At 36.0% G+C, this 22323-nt stretch overlaps 1 protein-coding gene across 1 annotated transcript in view; it reads right to left on the reverse strand.

Moving 5' to 3' along the window:
* Positions 1 to 22323, reverse strand: part of SLC15A5 (solute carrier family 15 member 5) — a 92440-nt gene that overhangs the window by 50477 nt on the left and 19640 nt on the right. The window contains exons 3-5 of the mRNA XM_023226205.1: positions 22083 to 22252; positions 5031 to 5251; positions 129 to 315 (exon numbers count right to left, since the gene is read on the reverse strand). Coding sequence (XP_023081973.1) covers positions 129 to 315; positions 5031 to 5251; positions 22083 to 22252 — 578 coding nt within the window. The remainder of the gene's footprint in view (positions 1 to 128; positions 316 to 5030; positions 5252 to 22082; positions 22253 to 22323) is intronic.

Consider the following 22323-nt stretch of genomic DNA (forward strand, 5'->3'; position numbering starts at 1 on the left):
AATTCACCTTTTTTCCAATTTGTCGAAATCTGACACTACTCAGGAGCATATAGCTAGTTCAGATCTTAGCAGAATGTTGTTTTAAAAAGTTTCAAATGATTCACATGAAATGGTTAAGTTGTACTTACTGATGCATGTTGACAGAAATGATCCAACTCTCTTAGAGGGAAACAGGCAGGTGCTGAAATACTCCAGAAAAGGAGACAGAATTAGTAGTGGTAGGATGCTGATGGCATTCATTACTGCAATCGGCAGAAGATATCCATCCAAATTCAGGTTGGAATTCATGGTTTGCAGATAATATCCTGAAGGAATCTGCATTCGAGAGGGAAACAGCCATGCATTAAGACAGTGGTTTAACATTGAAGAAAGCATCGTCCACCAGAGGCCTTCCCTCTTGCACGTACTCTGAGATGGATGAGCTGAATGTTCCCTAGCTTTTCAAGTCCCAGTTATGAGCTGATAAAGGGTCTTCATCTGTGGTGGCAGGAGCTCTGTCTAGTCTATTGACAATAGTGCTCATTCCTCATGGAAGACTCTGTCGTCATTTAGTCTCTCTTAATTTTTCTATGAAAAGTAATGATGGCCCCAATTTTGTGCTTAAGATGACACATAAAAACCTAATAACTTAAATTCTGCAGATAAGCAAAATGACTTTTCTTCATGAACACTAATACAAAACCAGTAAAAAATACGAAAGACGTCTGTTTTTACCCTGATGAAAAAAAATGAGACTAGAATAGATTCTTTAAAAAGCATCTAGCTTGGTGGCAATATAGAAATAACTTTTTTCTTAAGAAGAGGGGCCCAATGTGGACACATGTTAATTGCTGTAGGCTGTCCTTGAGGGGGCTATTTAGAGAGGCTTTGTTTCCAATGTGAACTAAGTAACATGGGGAGGAAAAGTAAACCTTCTTGTGTCTTTGCCCTCTCTTCAAACTAATTACGTGATACTAGAATTCCATAAAGGAAACGACATGAAAAAGGTTTGCATGATAAAGTGAAAGATACAGATTTTTTAAAAAAAAAAACAAAAAACCCTGTGCCCCACCCCAAATCCTCAATGTATTGTTAGAATTTCTTCATTTTAAAAATAACCCCAATGCTAACTAAAACTCTAACAATAATTTTAAGTCTCTTAGTGTATTCCAATCCTCTTGGCAACCAGGTGTGATATCAGAACCAAGGGATGATGTCACATGAAAGAGGTGTCTCTTCACTTTTCTAGTTCATGAGCTTTGTTACAGCTTCAGCATGATTTTTTGTTTGTTTGTTTGTTTGAGATGGAGTCTTGCTCTGTTGCCCAGGCTGGAGTGCAGTGGCGCAATCTTGGCTCACTGTAAGCTCCGCCTCCTGGGTTCACGCCATTCTCCTACCTCAGTCTCCCCAGTAGCTGGGACTACAGGCGCTCGCCACCACGCCCGGCTAATTTTTTTGTATTTTTAGTAAAGATGGGGTTTTACCATGTTAGCCAGGATGGTCTCGATCTCCTGACCTCGTGATCTGCCTGCCTCGGCCTCTCAAAGTGCTGGGATTACAGGCGTGAGCCACCACGCCCAGCCAATCATGATCTTTTGTAGTGTATAGTATTTCTTTAATTCCCGGTGGTACACAAAGCTATTGAGTGGCATGGAGAGAAAGTCAACCAAGTCTTCTTGAGGAATGGATCCTCCAAACTCTTATAGTACAAGAGCTGCATTAGGATCTCTGCTTCACCACCATCCTGGGAGAGCAGTCTCACTCAAATATCCAGATGATAACTTCTCATTTGCAACCTTTGCTAACCCCTTCTCTAGACTCAATTGTACAGTTCAAGAGGGTATATATGGCGAATCAGTGTTATGGTGTCAGTACAGCTGTTACCAAGTCCACCAATTATAAAATGAGCCTATTGCCATGTTAACTGCCCAAACACAGGACAAGACCACATTTTCACTGAGATTCTTTCTATAGAAAACGTGTCCTGGTGATCATTTATCTTCCGATCTTTAATTTGACCCTTAGCATAGTAAACAAGGATTGTTTTGGCTGGGTACAGATGGCAAGAGTTAAAGGAACATTAGTTCATTCTGCTCTACTTCAATAAAATTATTAAGCATGGATCCCCCATTGGAGGAAAATGAATGATGTGTTTTAACAAAAAGTGCTGGCAGCAGAACAACTCTTAAGACTGAAAGGCTCCCAGCACAACTTCGAAGTTTCTGTTACTGATTTCAAATGAGAATTATTGTTAATAGGAATAAAGTTATTATCGGCATGAATCACAGACATGGAAATCTGTTAACTTAATAATGTGGCAAATGTACTATTAATCTTTAGTGAAGCAATATTAATATATTGCCTAATCTTAGAAAGGGCTCCAGTGTCTTGAAAGCTTGAAATCATTTCTGCCTCTGCCTCAAGTTCTGAAATCATCCCCCTGTAAAATTTTAAATACTTTTATTTCATCCAAGCCTGTGAGTATTCAGAAATAATTGCTGTCAATAGAGATTCATTCTCACCTTTGAGTGGCCAGTAATGTCAAATGGCAACCTCATCAGCCGTAATATCAACATATTTTAGACGTATATCTTGCAACTGAAGGTCAATAATGGCTACTAAACTTAAAATATGTATGAAATTCTATGATGTTTTATTCTTGGTACTTTGATTGCCTTTGTATTGGTGATTATTTCATTTAGGGGCAAAAATCTAATCCCAGCCTATCCTATTGGAAATTCCTCTGCCTCCCTGGCGAAGTATGATCTAAGCATTTTCTTTTGAAGTTTCTAGCATAGCATTACTGCATATAATTTTGGAATCTATGTAGTATCAGGGATTTTTAACCGAGTGCAAGAATGATATTGAGGGTAATAAAGCATGGCCCTTGACACTAATCCTGAGTTGGGATGTTGCTGTGCCACACACTAGCAAGGTGACTGGGAACAAGTTGCAAGTTAGTTTCTGAACCTCAGATTTAGGAAAGTGATAGCCATGTAGCCTTGCTATGGAGATTAAATTACATACTGTGAAGCTATCTTTTAGAAGCTATGACACATAATAGGTGATCAATAAGTATTAATTTCTATGCTTTGCAATAAATTGGGCATCTAGAATTGGTGATATGCTTAAAAATTAGTTTATCAAAATTTATTGTAATTTATGTTAAATTAAAAAATATATGACAGTGTGCAAAGAAGGCTCGAACTTGGTGGAAAGAAATATCAGGTGTCATTGCATTATGAAGTTAAGCAACTGGTATTCTGTGCTACTTGCACATAAGATTTTCAGGTTAGCTATGGACCATGTAGTAATTTTGTACTGTTTATCAGTTCCTCCATTCTAAGAGGTTTTATTATGTTAATGTTTATATATATGGGTAATATTTCTGCTGTATTCTGTTTTTGTGCCTACTGCTATTGTAGAGTCAAGAGGGAGTTTGAATCTCCTAAATCAGACTAGCTTTCATGCATTATTTAGTCTAGAGGTCAAGAAACTTTCTGTAAAGGGCCAGATAGTAAATATGTCCACATATGGGTTCCGTGGCAGTTACTCAACTCTGCTATTTTTGTGCATAAGAAGACATAGATATTACAAAACAAAGAGCATGGCTATGATCTGATAAAACTTCATTTATGGACACTAAAATTTAAATTTTATACAATTTTCTTTTTTTTTTTTTTTTTCTTTTTTTTGAGATGGAGTTTCGCTCTTGTTGCCCAGGCTGGAGTACAATGGCATGATCTCTGCTCATCACAGCCTCCACCTCCCAGGTTCAACCGATTCTCCTGCCTCAGCCACCCAAGCAGCTGGGATTACAGACATGCGCCACCAAGCTCGCTAATTTTGTATTTTAGTAGAGACAGGTTTTCTCCATTTTGGTAAGCCTGGTTTCAAACTCCTGACCTCAGGTAATCTGCCTGCCTCGGCCTCCCAAAGTGCTCAGATTATAGGCGTGAGCCACCATGCCGGGCTAAATTTTATACAATTTTCATGTGCCGGAAAATACTATCCTTTTTAAATTTTTTTTTTCAAACATACAAAAATGTAAAAATCTTCTTAGCTTACAGGATGTACAAAAATAAGTAGTGGACTGGATTTGGCCTGCAGATAGTGGACTGCTAACCGCTGGCTTAGAGGGGCAGGCACTGTACTGAGAGACAGAGGACAGATTGCGCTTTCCCTTGCACTACTGTTAACTGTGACCTGTGGTGCCTCACCTCTACCAAAAGAAAGTCACTTAATTTTTCTGAGCCTAAGGTTACTCTTTAACAAATAAAGTAGTTGATGAAGTTAATCTCTAACTTTTGTTGCAGCTCTATTATTCTGTGATTTCTAAATGTAACTCATTCATGAACCTTCTAAATTCCAAGTTGGGGGTTAGCAATGAACAAAGTCCCAGATTTGTTCGAAGACGTCTGTAATCATTTATTTTTCGCAGTAAACAAGGTAGTCTTTAACTATAACGACATTTAAAAATTTTTTAAATCACATATATCTATAAAAGATACTTTGGGCTTAGTGTTTTCCCTTGATTTTCTCACAGCACAGGAACAAATTTCCCAAGGAACTAATAGAGTGGATGGGGAGAGAATCACTTGCTCATTAGTACTTATATTTAAGAGTACAGTGGAGGTGGTACTCAAATCAGTCAATTTAGCTACTTGTTAGTACCACTTTCTAAAGGTTTAATGAGGGAGGAAGGCAAAACCTTTGGCTAAAGGGAAGTTTGGTAATTGCTTACAGATCTGATATGTTCGTGCACTGCTCTTATGCCTTACAACTATGCACTCTGAAGTACTGTCTGCACCTACTGACAGACATTTATAGCTCCACAAAAGAAACACATCCCCGGTCTCCTCAGGTATGCCTCTGCCTGACCCCGCTTAGCTCTGGAAATCAGAGCCTGTAATGATGAGAAGCTTCTGTGGGATAACTGCCTGCCAACGTATATGGAAAGCGCTCGTTGGGGAGAAAATTCACCTTGACTTGTACTGTTGACATGCAATCACTTTCCTGTTGTTGGGGCAGTATTCATCGCCTGTCCTTACCTGCATAATGCACATTCTGTATAGGAGCTGAAAACTGAAGAGAGGGAGAAGGGTGAGGAAAAATGTTGTGTCTTCTACATGGAGCTCACTGTAGCAGCCACCATTTTTTCCTTTGGCATGGTCTAACTGGCTTGTCGCGTCTCTGCCAAGAGGGCAGTATTGCAGGTGGCATGTTTTCACTGCACTAACCAACACCCCAGCACTTGTCAGGAGAGAACAACCTGCAAGTAATTGGAGATATTATGTATTAGTATAGGAATTCGTCTCCAGTTTTTCAAGATGCTGATGAGAAAGATAACGATTCAAGGATGCAGGGCAGTGAAGCGAGAAAGTTTTTAGCACCCAAGGGGTTGGATTCAAAGGACCATGCTTCTGACAGTGATTCTGGCATCCTGATGACCAGTCCAGGGTGGCACCTAGCAGTTGATGTAAAAAGTGAAAAAGGTAAGATCAATGAAAACATATTAAAAGGGAAAGAAAGGTGACAAAATAATATGCTAAAGTTAAGGACTTCAGAATCTCTCAGAAGTCTCTAGCTTTAATGCATTAATGAATACAATAAACTGAACTTTCTTTAACATCCTTAACACAAAGAACTAGTACTATCTTTTCATGTAAATTATTATATAAATAATCCTCATTTTACTTAGCAGGTAGAGGGTGGCTTCTTATTGTGACATGGGGATGAAGGGAAATGTAATCTCTGCTTTAACTTTAGCCTTGGATTTCAGAAATAAGGTTAAACTTTGAACTCTCTAAATGATTTTATGCATGTTCATAGTGTCATTAAGAGTTCAGATTAGATTAGTTAGCTTTTGACTTTTCCAGTAGTTTCTTCTAGGTTTACATGGCTGTTGCTCTATGATCAGAAGTGCTTTATTGCTTCAGATGGCAGCACTTAACTGCTAGTGATTTGCAACCTCCTTTTTGCTTCTTTTATTTTTCTTTGAGATGGAGTCTCGCTCTGTTGCCCGGGCTGGAGTACAGTGGCGCGATCTCGACTCACTGCAAGCTCCGCCTCCCAGGTTCACGCCATTCTCCTGCCTCAACCTCCGGAGTAGCTGGGACTACAGGTGCCGGCCACCTCGCCCGGCTAATTTTTTGTATTTATGGTAGAGATGGGGTTTCACTGTGTTAGCCAGGATGGTCTGGATCTCCTGACCTCGTGATCCACCCACCTATGCCTCCCAAAGTGCTGGGATTACAGGCGTGAGCCATGGCGCCCTGCTGTTGCTTCTTTTATGATCTTTCAGTTCCTACCTTTTGTTTGACTCAATTAGGATTTCCTGATACAATGACAGATAAGAGACCCCCGTTTAAGTAGCAGTACAGCTGTGCCATCATGATGGTTACAATTTTTCATAGCACTCCCTTTGACCAGATAAATCCCCCCAGAAATTCTGTAGACACCAAACTGCTGTTGCCAGATAAATGGCATAATACATGTGAAAATGCTTGTGTTTCTCAAAAGAAGGCTGCTATAGAAACTCAAAGTGTAGTTTGAAAGTCATTTTGATTATGTTCAAGTTTCCTATAATAAAATTCTAGATAAAATGCATTCTAATGAAATTCACTTATATGCCATAGAGTCTTGGTTTTTATATTTAAATAAAGAATATGTATTAATATATTTTTATAGCTATAAAGTGGTTATATTGATTTGATCTGGTCTTTTCTTCAAGAGTTGTAATAGACCCATTATGTCAGCCTTTGATTAATTGAGGTAGCTGGGGGCCTGGTAATTGAATATGGAGCCTTTCACCTCTAAGTCACTGAATCAAATCCAGCCCAAATTGGTAGTGACCGAGAATGATTATAGCTGTGGCTCCTTGGTGGCCTTTGTGAAGTGTGTTTAGGTCATCTGGGAGTATGTTGGGATACTTGCTAACAGGAGATAGGCTTATATCTATAGTCACTTTTGCCTCTTCTTAGTCACTGTTGCCTGAAGTAGATGAAGGCCCACGTACTGGTAAGGCCAAGAAAATAGAAGCCCCTGTGAGACGCCAAGATTTGTTTCTCTTAGGAAAGAAGTAATAGGGACTGCTCTTTATTATTAGAGAATGAACTGTTCTATTATGAGACTTTCCTAGCTATTTCAATTAGTTTACTTAAGGTTTAAGTAAAATGAGAACTGAGAATGTGTTGATGAACAGTCTGGAGACTGAATTTGAACAGGCCTGGGCTGGGGGCTTAACTTCCTGACATTTCCTTACAATCTTGTCTCTGTTACTCATCAACCTGTTCTCTGCTGAACTCTTGCAAAACGGTGCTGTGTAGATAGTAGGGTTATTATGAACACCGATCCAAATTACTTTATGCTTTCAGGTAGGTTTTTTTATTAAATGATAAGTATTTGTAGGATGAAAGATTATTTCCAAAGATATTTTCCCCAGTTTCCCCCCAATTTTTAAAATTCAGGAATTTGTATTAAATATAATATATTTTAAACTCACTAACCCTTTTTTTGTATAAACCATCACTATTTGTTGCAAGATAAACTTGGATCTGCTTCTAATACATGACAACTTGATACCTGCAATCTTATTAAACAATTAAATATTGCCATCATTTTATTTCTAATGAGAGGTAGTGGTAGTTCAGATTAGTGCTTCTCAACCTGTGTTAAAAGTGAGTTTTAAAAAAAATTTCTCAACTATCATGGTCAATTCATTTGTGAAATCCAATAAAAATGAAATATCTAAACACAAAATAAAGACATACAAAATATAAGCCCTGATATTTTTATTATTAGATTCAACAGACATAAGATGTCACTGTCCATAAATATCTCTGTATGTTTTCTCTTAATGTCTGTATTTATTTTGTTGTATACTGGCAACAAACAGTTCAGACACCAGCACTGCTCCATGAACCAGGCTTTGTGTAGCACTGGCTTCAGTTGAATATGTACTTTGAAAAATGAACTTGTTTAAACAAATAAAATTGTATCAGATATAGTGATATGAAGCAACAAAAACAAAATGGCCAAGAAACAAAAAATGATAACATATGAATGAGGTCTAAAACTCTAGCTAACACAGCAAGGGCATATAATTGATACCAAAGAAATGTCATCATGATCATTGATTTATTCCACATATTTACTGAGAATCTACCAGGAGTCAGGAAACTGTTTTAGGCCCCGAAAATATAGCAGTGAATAGTACCTACAAACTCCTGATTCTTATTTGTGGAAGGGGAGACCCTAAAAGCAGGAAAATATTAGGCAAGTTCTATGACGAAAACACAGTGGGCTGATATGATAGAGACCTATTGTGGGGTAGAGGAGACCTCCTAGAGAGTTGACATATGAACTGAGGGTTAAATGACTAGAAATAGGCAAAGAGACCTAGGAAACATATGCCAGACTTATCATGAAGTTGAAATTAGCCAGGAGGGGTTCAGAAATCATAAAGGCCAATAAGGCAGTAGCTCAGTTAGAGGATTGTGGGGAGATGAGGTCTAGGAGGTTGTCAGGGGGGTCAGATTATATAGGTCAAAGTAAGGAACTTGACGTTTATCTACAATATTATAGAAAACCATTAAGAAGTTTTAAGTAGACTAGAGAGATCTTACGATGTATATTTTAAAATAGTTACTCTGGAGCCCTGCTAGATGCATGGATAATGAATTTTAGGGACCTGGGGAACAGGCAAGAGATAGTGGTGACCCAGACTAGTACAGTAGTAGCCATGAAGAGAAATGAAGAGAATGGGATGGTTTTTGAACAACCAGTAAAATTTTCTGATGTGGGAAAGGGGTGAAGAAGTGAGAAAATTTGAAGATGTCTGCTTTTTTCCCCCTTAAACAACTAGATGTTGGTGACTTTATTGAGAGGGAGAAAAAAAGAAGCCAGTTTGTAGTTAGCTGAATCGGGAGTTGTGTTTTGGTCAAATTAAGTTTGAGGAATTATTAGATAACCAAGTCAACATGTCAAGTAAGAAGTAGAATATATGCTTTTCAAGGTCAGGAGAGAGGTCAATATGACATTGAGTGTTTGGTATATTAGATGGCATTAAAAGTCATGAGTCTAGAGATTAGTTGAGGAAAGAGGCAGGAAGAGAAGATTCAGGGTCCCTGGAATGAATCCTAGGGCTGCACATCAGGTAGGAAATTATCACAGGAGAAAGGTTGGTTAAGGAGACGGAGAAGAGGTAGACAATGTGCTAGATGAGTTGTAAGACGGAAGGAATGGAGTGAAGTAATAAACCAATCTAAGTGATCGACTTAGATCAACTAGACTGAGAGAGACCCAGTAAGTCAGCAAGAGAGTCCAAGAAAAGGAACTATACAATAATCTGTCTACCCAAAGGGAGTGGCCCTTGTCCCATGAAACTGTAGTTACCACTAAATGTTAGGATGGATACCCTGTTGAAAACATTTACATGTAAACATCATACCACTTCCTTGGATTAATCCATTAGACTTCATAGAAAACTCATGCCTTCTATGCAAATAATTTTGGATGTCATGTAGGCTCAGCCTTTGAAAAACTCCATTATCATTGTAGTTCTCAAATTGATTTTCTGTACCAGGAGCAGAAATGGGAAGCTGATGAAAATACTGAAATGAAAAATTCAACTGAGACTTCAAGTTCTGGTTTAAATGTGCAGGGCAAACACACCAGGCATGCACATTTTAAAATAAAACAGATGAACTATTTTAAGTGTTTTATTGCAAAACTTAAAGATTGTAGTTATTACTATTTTTTAAAAAAAACTTTTAGAAAGCAATTTTCCTATTCTTTGGACCTTTAAGTCCTTGGCTTTAATGTTCTACTCTTCTGACCTTGATCTAATCATGAATATCTATGCTACTTAATTATAATAATAATAAAAAAAGCCTACATTGCACTCTAGATGGTAGATGCACTTTTTTTTTTTTCCTTTGGTCACCTGCCAGTTCTCAAAATTATAGCAGTGGGAAGAAATGCAAATGAAAGCTGTGCTTGACAGCTAAACATAATGGAATGCATGGTCCACATTTGAAAAGTTACCTTAAAATAAAAGGTAGCATATAAAAAATCATTTCTTTAAGGTCACCTATGGCTTTGAATTACAGCTTTGTGGAATTTCCAATTTAGTCATCAGAGAGAAAGAAGCCAAAATAAGGATTATATACTTCACTAGAGGAAAGATAGAGTTCTACTTCATCATAGTTGGGTGATCTTAGAAATAGTAAACAAAACAAGGAAAACAAAGCACAACCCTCAAATATTCATTTTATAGAGGCTTGTGTAAAGTCAGCCACTGGAGAACATTTTCTATGCTAATTGTTCCTGTAGCTAATAAAGTTTTACCTTGTTAACATCCAAAAACAGGTTACCTTATCACATGTTAAAATATGTAATATATGGACTGCAATAGGCTGGTAGTAAACGGAGTTGATTATGTAGATCTGTATTAGTTGAAGGAGAATTGTATTTTTTTATTCAGATGAATATATATTCAAATAGTAGATTAAGAAGCAAATGAATGGATGCTGAATAGTTATTTAGAAAATTTGAATCAAAAATTAGTATATATATATGAATGTATACATATGTGTGCATATGTGTGTGTGTTTTCACAAAACCCCGAATTATTTGATAATTAGACACTTGAGAAAGTGCCAAAGTGGTTTTTAGGAAAAATCATATACTTTACATTTTCTTCTTTTTTTTGCTATTTGGGACTTTTTGCATATTGACCCCAAGAATGGGGTCTATCAGAAGGACATGTACTGCCAAGTGTGGTCCACAGACCACAGAGCTCTCAGAAACAGGACAGTGTATAATATTTTCAATGCTTCACTGCCTCAGTATGTGGTGTAATAGAATGAACTCCAGTCTAAGAAAAAGAAGCCTTGGGTTCTGGTTTCACTGCAGCTCTTTTCTGTGACATCTTAAGCAACTCATTTAATTATATTATGTCTCAGTTTCTGTGCTCAGTTTAACAATAACAAACACTGATTGAACACTTACCATATTCAAGTATTTATAAGACAGGAATTTCTAATTGTTTTTATAAATAGATAATTTCAACATGTGTGGTAAATAAAATGATAAAGGTGTGTTCAGAGTGCTACAGGAGCAGGGGTAAAGCATCCAGAGGCTAGTCTGCAAAAGGTGCCCTTCCTACCTACCTTGTAGGTATGTGATAAAAATAAAATAACATTCGTGAATGTGCCTCATTTTTAAAAATGTAACTCATTGCATTACTATTGGTAGTAGCTGTATAGAGAAATAAAAGGAAAAGAAAAATATGTTATGAATTAAGGTCTGAGTTAAACAAGATGATTAGAGAGACTTAACAATGGAACAGAATAGAAACCCCAAAAGTGCAAGTGAAAGTATGCAATGAAGATGGCGTCTAAAATCAGTTTGGAAAACATAAGCTTTTTAATAAGTAAGGTTAGGATAAGTTGGTAATAATATGGGAAAAAGATACAGTTGGGTTTATTCTTAAAAGATATTCTGACATAATTTATGAAGGGGTCAGAGAGGTAAAGAGGCAATAAAATGAATACTAAAATAAAATGTGGATTAATTGTTTTATAACCTGAAAGTGAGTAAAACTTTTTACCACGACTCAAAATTTAGAAGCAGTAAGGAAGAATATTGATGAATTTTATTACAAACATAAACCCCAATGAAAGACAAAACAAACACATGGAAAAACTTGTGCATAAAAAATAACACAAGAAGAAAGTTAAAAATATGTATGATAAACAGGAAATAATATTTGCAACTTTTATCATAGATAAAATGTTAATACTCCCAAAATATAAAAATGCTCTAAAATTGACAAGAAAGGAACAACCAAACAACCTACTCTTAACAAATTGAACAAAGAAGCAATCACAAGGGAATTTAGAAAATATCTGGACACATATCCAAACAAAAACACACTACACCAAAACTTATGAGATGCACCAAGAGTGATAAATACTAACAGGAAAGTTTATAATGGCAAATGTTTACATTAATAAAGAAGAATGATCTCAAATCAATAACTTAACCTTATACTTCAAGGAACTAGAGAAAGAAGAACAAACAATACAAAGTCAGAAGAAGGAAGGAAATAATAAAGATTAGAGCAGAGATAAACAAAATAGAGAATGGAAAACAATAGAAAAAACTCAATGAAAACATGTTGGTTTTTGGAAAGATTAAAAAAACTAACAAACCCTATCTAGACTAAGAAAAATAGAGGAAAGACTCTAATAATTAAAATTAGAAATGAAAGGAGACATTACAAATGGTGTCGCAGAAATAAAAAGGATTATAGAGGAACAATTATGCACCAACAAATTATATAACCTAGAAGAAATGGATAGCTTTCTATAAACATACAACCTATTAAGACTGAATCATGACAAAATAGAAAATCTGAAAAGATCTAAAACTAGTGGAAAGACTTAAACAGTAATCAAAAACCCCCTAGAAGAAACGCTCAAGACCAGATGGATCCACTGGAGAATTCTACCAAACATTTAAAGAAGAATTAACACCAGTTTTTCTTGAACTCTTGCAAAGACTCTAAAAAGAAAACATTCCCAACTATTCTGAGGCCAGCATTACTTTGATACCAAAACCAGACAAAGACATAACAAGAAAAGTACAGACCAATAGTTCTGATGAATATTGATACAAAATAGTAACAAACCAAGTTGAATAGCACATTAAATGGGTCATAGACCACAGACAAGTGGAATTTATATCTGGAATTCAAAAATAGTTCAACATACAAAAATCAATCAATGTAATACATCACACTAACAAAATGAAGGACAAAAACCACGTGATCATCTCAATGGATGCAGAAAAAACATTTGACAAAATTCAACACCCTTTCATGATAAAAACATTAGACAAAGTAAGAATAGCAGGAAAGTACCTTAACATAATAAAAGTTATATATAAATAACCCACAGCTCACATCATACTCAATGGGAAAGACTGAATGCTTTTCCTCTAAGATTAGGAACAAGGCAAAGATGGCCACTCTTGCTATTATTGAACATAGTGCTGGAAGTTTCAGATAGAGAAATAACAAGAGAAAAGGAACTAAAAAGCATACAAATCAGAATAGAAGAAGGAAAAGTGCCTCTGTTCACAGACGGCATGATCTTATATGTACCAAACACTAGGAATTTGACACAAAAGTCATTGGAATTAATAAAGGAATTCAGCAGTTTCAGAATACAAGATCAGCACTCAAAAGTCAATTGTGTTTCTATAATTAACGATGACTGATCTGAAAGTAAATTAAGGAAACATAGCATTGAAAAGATAAATACTTACAAATAAACTTAACCAAGAAGGTGAAAGACTTGTATAGTGGAAACTATAAAACTTTACCAAAAAAAATGGAAGAATATACAAATAAATGGAAAGATATCCTGTGCTTGTGAATTGGAAGACTTAATATTGTTAAAATGTCCATACTAGCCAAAGTGATCTATAGATTCAATGCAATCCCTGTCAAAATCTCAATAGCATTTTTGCAGAAATAGAAAAAAATTCCTGAAATTCATATGGAATATTAATAGTCAAAACAAACTTGAAAAAAGAAAATTGAAGCTGGATGTCCCACACTTCTTGATTTTAAAACATACTACAAAGTAACAGTAATTAAGAGTGCAAGGTTCTGATATGACGATAGGTATATAGACCAATGGAACAGAGTAGAAAACCCAGAAATACACCCTTGCATATGTTGCCGAATAATTTTCAACAAGCGTGCCAAGACTACATGAGGGGGAAAGGACAGTCTCTTCAACAAATAGGGTGGGGAAAATTGGATATCCACATGGAAAAGAATGAAGTTGGATCCTTGCTTTACACCATATACAAAAATTAACTCAAAATAAATTAAAGACCTAAAAGTAAGAGCTAAAACTATTAAACTCCTACAGGAAGAAACTACAGGGCAACAGCTTCAGTAGGCTGGATTTAGCAATGATTTCTTGGACATGACAATAAAACACAGGCAACAAAAATAATTAAAAATAGACAAATGGGATGGCATCAAACATGAAAGCTTCTGCATTTCAAAGAAAACAATCCACAGGGTGAAAAGGCAACGTATGGAATGGGAGAAAATAATTGCAAAACATATGTCTCATATGGGGTTAATATCCAGAATGTATAATGAATTTCTACAACTTAATAACAACCCCCCCAACCTCAAATAACCTGTTTAAAAAATGACCAAAGGACTTGAATAGACGTTTCTTCAAATGAGATTTACAGATGGCCGATACACACATGAAAAGATGCTGAACATCACTAATTACTAGGGAAATGCAAACCAAAACCATAATGAGGCTGAGTGTCATGGTTCACACCTCTAATCCCAGCACTTTGGGAGGACAAGGTGGCAAAATCCTTTGAGCTCAGGAGTTTGAAATCAGACCAGGCAAAATAGGGAGACTCTGCCTTTGAAATAATAATAATAATAATAATAATAATAATAATAATAATAATAATAATAATAAAAAACAGGATATCACTTCATAGCCATCATTCAAGATGGGCAATATTAAAAGATCAGAAAAATACTGTGTTGACAAAGATGTGGAGAAATTGTGGGTAACCCTTGTGCACTGTTGGCAGAAATGTAAAATGATGCAGCCTTTATGGAAAGCAGTAAACAGAGTTCTCAAAAACTTTAAAGTAGAATTACTACTATATGATTCAGCAATCCCACTTCTGAGTATATATCCACAAGAATTCAAAGTGAGATTTTGAGGAAATATTTACATACCCACATTCATCTCAGCATTATTTACATTTGCCAAGAGCTAGGCGCATCCCACATGTCCATTGTTACACAAGTGAATAAAGAAAATGTGGTATATACATACAATGGAATGTTATGTGGCACTAATATCCTAATATTCTCAAGGTATATCCATGTTGTAGCATGTGACAGGATGCTACAACATGGATAAACCTTGAGGATATTAGGCTAAGTGAGTTGCCATAAAAGGACAAATACTGTATGATTCCACTCATATGAAGTATCTAAAGCAGTCAAAAAATAGAAACAGAAAGTAGAAAGGCATTTACCAAGGGCTAGGAGGAGTGAGGAGAAGGAATTAGTGTTTAGTGGATACACAGCTTTAGTGTTGCAGCAAGATGAAAAAGTTCTAGAAATCCGTTGCATAACAATGTGAATATACTTAACACTACTGAACGGTACTCTTAAAATGATTAAGATGGCTTATTTCACTTAATACAGTGTCTTCCAGTTCTACTCGTGTTGCTGTAAATGACAGGATTTTATTCCTTTTTATGGCTGAATAGTATTCCATTGTGTATAGATACCACATTTTCTTTATCCATTCATTTGTTGTTGGACGCCTAGACTGATTCCATATCTCAGCTATTGTGAGTAGTGCTGCAATAAATATGAGGGTGCAAATGTCTCTGATATATTGACTTCCCTTCCTTTGCATAAATGAATGAAACTGGAAGACATTATGTTAAGTGAAATAAGCCCAGAGAAATTTAAACATTGTATGTTCTCATTTACATGTGGAAGCTAAAAAAAGCTGATCTCAAAGAAGTAAAACATAGAACAGAGGATATGAGAGGCTGGGAAGCATAGAGGAAAGGGAGAGATTTATTAAGTGACACAAAATTATAGCTAGGTAGGAGGAATACATAGTAGTGTTCCATACCACTGTAGGATGACTATAGTTAACAATAAAATATTATGTAGTTTTAGATAGTTAGAAGAAGGATATTGAATTTTCCCAACACAAAGAAATGATGTTTGAGATGATGGATCTGCCAATTACCCTGATGTGATTACTATACATTATATGTATTGAAACATCACTATGTACCTCGTAAATATGTACAATTATTATTATCAATTAAAAGCTACAATAAAGAGTCCTGATACCTGAATGCCTAAGCTGAAAATTACATGTTCATCTTATACACTCAGAAAAAAAGTGATAAAGGTGGTAAATTTTATATTATGTGTTTTTTTGTTTGTTTGTTTTACCGCAATAAATACCACAACCCTATAGAAAAGTTGAACTAGAAACATGAACAGGTAATTCACTGAAAAAGAAATTCAAAATGCTCTAAGGCAATGAAAAGATGCTCAACTCTTCTCAAAATAAGAATAATGCAAATTTAAACCACAGCAAGATACCATTTTCCACCCTCGACTTGGCAAAAATCCCAAAGTTTGACAATATACTTTGAGGGGCTGTAGGGAAACAGGCATTCTTGTACATTTTTGGTAGAAATACAAAATAGTGCCACGACCACTATAGAAAGGAATTTGGCAACATATAGAAAAATTATATTTGGACTTACTTTTGATTTGAATCTATCCTAAAGATATACTGGCAAAAAAGGAAGAAGAAAAAAAAAAAAAAGCAAAGAGAAACATGCACCAAGCTATTTATTAGAATCTACTTAATATAGCAAATGTAAAAAAGCAACCCAAATGTCTATCCATATGGGACTGGTAAAATAAATGATAGTTTGTTACACAATGAATATACAATTACAAAATGATCCCTAAACTATACTAACTAAAAAAACAAGTGAGAAAAGTGTGCATTATATGTTACTTCTTACATCAAAAGGGCAGACAATATATATGCCTACATGCACACACACATATTTTAATATTTGCATTTATTTAAAAAATGGAAGGGTAATCCAGAAAACCAAGGAAGCAATGAAAAACAGCAAGACGCTTATCTGAACGACTAAGGTACCAACATGAAGGGGACTTCACTGTCCAAATATGGAAACAAATTTGAGAATCACTAGCTGTAGTAGATTGAAACACATCAAAAATGCTTAAGAGCATAAATTCATAATTATAGTTTTTTTTAAAAAAATCCTAATAATTACCTTTGTAGAATGTTGAAATTCAACTCAATAATTTGAAAATCTATAGATAGAAGGAAATACTTAAATGTTTATCTTCTTTTTATTACATAAACTATACCTCAATGTAATTAGTTGATGAGGAGATATTTGTCTTTATGAAATTATTTCAGTTAGTAAAAGAGGAAGAAATATAGAATATAATCACCTTGCAATCCTCAATAAAATATTGGATTTGGGCAAAAATAATCAATGAATGCTAACTCTGCAAAAACAGACATTATGCCTCTTAATTAAAGTACATAATGCCACCTATGAAGAAATTTGGCCAAAATAAAATCTGAATCTGCAAGTATCTAGGTCTATTAGAAAATTTACAGGACCGCTTGGTGCAGAGCTGAGTTCAATTCCTGGATATCCTTGTTAACTTTCTGTCTCCGTTGATCTGTTGACAGTGACATCTACAGAACTCTCCACCCCAATCAACAGAATATACATTCTTCTCAGCACCACATCGCACTTATTCCAAAATTGACCACATAGTTGGAAGTAAAGCACTCCTCAGCAAATGTAAAAGAACAGAAATTACAACAAACTGTTTCTCAGACCACAGTGCAATCAAACTAGAACTCAGGATTAAGAAATTCACTAAAAACCGCTTAGCTACATGGAAAATGAACAACCTGCTCCTGAATGACGACTGGGTACATAATGAAATGAAGGCATAAATAAAGATGTTCTTTGAAACCAATAAGAACAAATACACAACATACCAGAATCTCAGATTTAAAGCAGTGTGGAGAGGCAAATTTATAACACTAAATGCACACAAGAGAAAGCAGGAAAGATCTAAAATTGACATGCTAACATCACAATTAAAAGAACTAGAGAAGCAAGAGCAAACACATTCAAAAGCTAGCAGAAGGCAAGAAATGATGAAGATCAGAGCAGAACTGAAGGAGATAGAGACACAAAAAACCCTTCCAGAAATCAATGAGTCCAGGAGCTGGTTTTTTGAAATGATCAACAAAATGGATAGACCGCTAGCAAGACTAATAAAGAAGAAAAGAGAGAAGAATCAAATAGATGCAATAAAAAATGATAAAAGGGATATCACCAGCGATCACACAGAAATACAAACTACCATCAGAGAATACTATAAACACCTCTACACAAATAAACTAGAAAACCTAGAAGAAATGGATAAATTCCTGGACACATAAACTCTCCCAAGACTAAACCAGGAGGAAGTTGAATCCCTGAATAGACCAATAGCAGGCTCTGAAATTGAGGCAATAATTAATAGCCTACCAACCAAAAAAAGTCCAGGACCAGACGGATTCACAGCCGAATTCTACCAGAGGTACAAGGAGGAGCTCTGGTACCATTTCTTCTGAAATTATTCCAATCAATAGAAAAAGAGGGAATCCTCCCTAACTCATTTTATGAGGCCAGCATCATCCTGATACCAAAGCCTGACAGAGATGCAACAAAAAGAATTTTAGACCAGTATCCCTGACGAACATCGATGCAAAAATCTTCAATAAAATACTGGCAAACTGAATCCGGCAGCACATCAAAAAGCTTATCCGCCATGATCAAGTGGGCTTCATCCCTGGGATGCAAGGCTAGTTCAACATACACAAATCAATAAACAGAATCCAGCATATAAACAGAACCAAAGACAAAAACCACATGATTATCTCAATGGATGCAGAAAAGGCCTTTGACAAAATTCAACAGCCCTTCATGCTAAAAACTCTCAATAAATTCGGTATTCATGGTACGTATCTCAAAATAATAAGAGCTATTTATGACAAACCAACACCAATATCATACTGAATGTGCAAAAACTGGAAGCATTCTCTTTGAAAACTGGCACAAGACAAGGATGCCCTCTCTCACCACTCCTATTCAATATAGTGTTGGAAGCTCTGGCCAGGCAATCAGGCAGGAGAAAGAAATAACTGGTATTCAGTTAGGAAAAGAGGAAGTCAAATTGTCCCTGTTTGCAGTTGACATGATTGTATATTTAGAAAACCCCATCATCTCAGCCCAAAATCTCCTTAAGCTGATAAGTAACTTCAGCAAAGTCTCAGGATACAAAATCAATGTGTAAAAATTACAGGCATCCTTATGCACCAATAACAGACTAACAGCCAAATCATGAGTGAATTCCCATTCACAATTGCTTCAAAGAGAATAAAATACCTAGGAATCCAACATACAAGGGATGTGAAGGACCTCTTCAAGGAGAACTACAGACCACTGCTCAATGAAATAAAAGAGGACACAAACAAATGGAAGAACATTCCATGCTCATGGATAGGAAGAATCAATATCATGAAAATGGCCATACTGCCCAAGGTAATTTATAGATTCAATGCCACCCCCATCAAGCTACCAATGACTTTCTTCACAGAACTGGAAAAAAACACTTTAAAGTTAATATGAAACCAAAAAAGAGCCTGCATTGCCAAGACAATCCTAAGCTAAAAGAACAAAGCTGGAGGCATCACGCTACCGGAGTTCAAACTATACTGCAAGGCTATAGTAACCAAAACAGCATGGTACTGGTACCAAAACAGAGATATAGACCAATGGAACAGAACAGAACCCTCAGAAATAATAACACACATCTACAACCATCTGATATTTGACAAACGTGACAAAAACAAGAAATGGGGAAAGGATTCCTTATTTAAAAAATGGTGCTGGGAAAACTGGTTAGCCATATGCAGAAACCTGAAACTTGATCCCTTATTTACACCTTACACAAAAATTAATTCAAGATGGATTAAAGACATAAATGTTAGACCTAAAACCATTAACAACCCTAGAAGAAAACCTAGGCAATACCATTCAGGACATAGGCATGGGCAAGGACTTCATGACTAAAACACCAAAAGCAATGACAACAAAAGCCAAAATTGACAAATGGGATCTAATTAAACTAAAGAGCTTCTGCACAGCAAAAGAAACTACCATCCGAGTGAACAGGCAACCTACAGAATGGGAGAAAATTTTTGCAATCTGCTTATCTGACAAAAGGCTAATATCCAGAATCTACAAAGAACTCAAACAAATTTACAAGAAAAAACACCCCTCAAAAAGTGAGTGAAGGATATGAGCAGACACTTCTCAAGAGAAGACATTTGTGCAGCCAACAGACACATGAACAAATGCTCATCATCACTGGCCATCAGAGAAACGCAAATCAAAACCACAATGAGATACCATCTCACACCATTTAGAATGGCGATCATTAAAAAGTCAGGAAACAACAGGTGCTGGAGAGGATGTGGAGAAATAGGAACACTTTTACACTGTTGGTGGGACTGTAAACTAATTCAAGCATTGTGGAAGACAGTGTAGCGATTCCTCCAGGATCTAGAACTAGAAATACCATTTGACCCAGCCATCCCATTACTGGGTATATACCCAAAGGATTATAAATCATGCTGCTATAAAGACACATGCACACATATGTTTATTGCGGCACTATTCCCAATAACAAAGACTTGGAACCAACCTAAATGTCCATCAATGATAGACTGGATTAAGAAAATGTGGCACATATAAACCATGGAATACTTTGCAGCCATAAAAAATGATGAGTTCATGTCCTTTGTAGGGACATGGATGCAGCTGGAAACCATCATTCTCAGCAAACTATCACAAGGACAAAAAACCAAACACCGCATGTTCTCACTCATAGATGGGCATTGATCAATGAGAACACTTGGACACAGGAAGGGGGAACATGACACACCAGGGCCTGTCGTGGGGTGGGGGAGGGGGGAGGAATAGCATTAGGAGATATACCTAATGTAAATGATGAGTTAATGGATGCAGCACACCAACATGGCACATGTATACATATGTAACAAACCTGCACATTGTGCACATGTACCCTAGAATTTAAAGTGTAATAAAAAAAAAAAATTTACAGGAAATACAGAGGGAAAGCTCTATGCGTATGCAATTCATAAAATCCAGACTATGGGAAATGCTCTAAGAAATGTTACAATTTCTTTTTTAAACTGATAATTTAGGGGCCAGGCGTGGTGGCTCATGCCTGTAATCCTAGCACTTTGGAGGCCAAGGCAGGTGGATCACGAGGTCAGTGGATCAGGAGGTCAGGAGATTGAGACCATCATGGCTAACACAGTGAAACCCTGTCTCTACTAAAAATACAAGAAATTAGCCGGGCGTGGTGGTGGTACCTGTAGTCCCAGCTACTCGGGAGGCTGAGGCAAGAGAATGGTGTGAACCCGGGAGGCGGAGCTTGCAGTGAGCTGAGATCGCGCCACTGCACTCCACCCTGGGTGACAGAGCAAGATTCCGTCTCAAATAACAATAATAATAATAATGATAATAATAATAAAAATAAAAAATAGAGATACAGATGCATGGGGAATATATATATATATATATATATATATATATATATATATATATAATGTATAGTTTATGGGACATATCTGGCATTTGGAATGTTTAAACCTTTTTTGGATTTGATTTGAACAAACTATAAAATTAAAAAAAAACAAATTTCAAAAAGGAAACAATCAGGGAGATTTTAACAGTTACCAGATATTTGATGGTGTTAAGAAATCTTGTTCCTCCACAAACACATATGTGGGTGTGCGTGACAGAGACAGAGACTGATAATGACATTGTGGTTATGTTTTTCAAACGGAATTTAACTTTTATATATACACCTACATAATATATTACATATAAATAAATATAACAAAATACACGAATAAGAATGCTATAATATTTAGTTTTTGCTTGAAAATTACCCGGGTAAGAAGAAGAAAAAATGAGTGAAGATGAGTTGATAATTGCTGAAGCTCAGAGCTACCCAAGTGAGGTTCTTTATCTACTTTTGTTTATGCTTAAGATACTCCATTATTAAAACTGTTTCCACCATGGAAAGAAAGGAAGATGGGGAGAAGAGGAATCTCTACCTCTCAACTTTTCATTGGATCTAAATCTTGCCATTAGAATCCCATTGCAAAGAAGCAGTCTTAACATTCACTTAAAAATATTTTTGGAGACCATTGCTTTATCAAGGGTAATGACAGACACAATTTTCAAATTCTGAGTTGAAAGAGAAGTTATAAAGAATCAAAGAGAAAGAAGAGCTGTCAAGAAAACAATATAAACCCAGAAATTAATGTAAAGTATAATTTACTTACGTTTTTCTGACTGATAAATTAGGTTGTAGTTTATCATATGAAGAGTTATCAGAGCCATAAGTGTAGACATAAAAGGAATAAGTAAAACAAGAGCCCAGGCCTGTGAGTGCTGGATGTAAGATATTCCCAGAAACACAATGGTTGCATTTAGGTTCATGAGCCAGTAAAACCTGGGGTATACAGACAGACAAAAATAAAAATACCATTGAATCACTTTAGACAACTATTGCTAATTTTAATG

This window comes from Piliocolobus tephrosceles, chromosome 10 (genome assembly GCF_002776525.5).
Source record: "Piliocolobus tephrosceles isolate RC106 chromosome 10, ASM277652v3, whole genome shotgun sequence".
NCBI lineage: Eukaryota > Metazoa > Chordata > Mammalia > Primates > Cercopithecidae > Piliocolobus > Piliocolobus tephrosceles.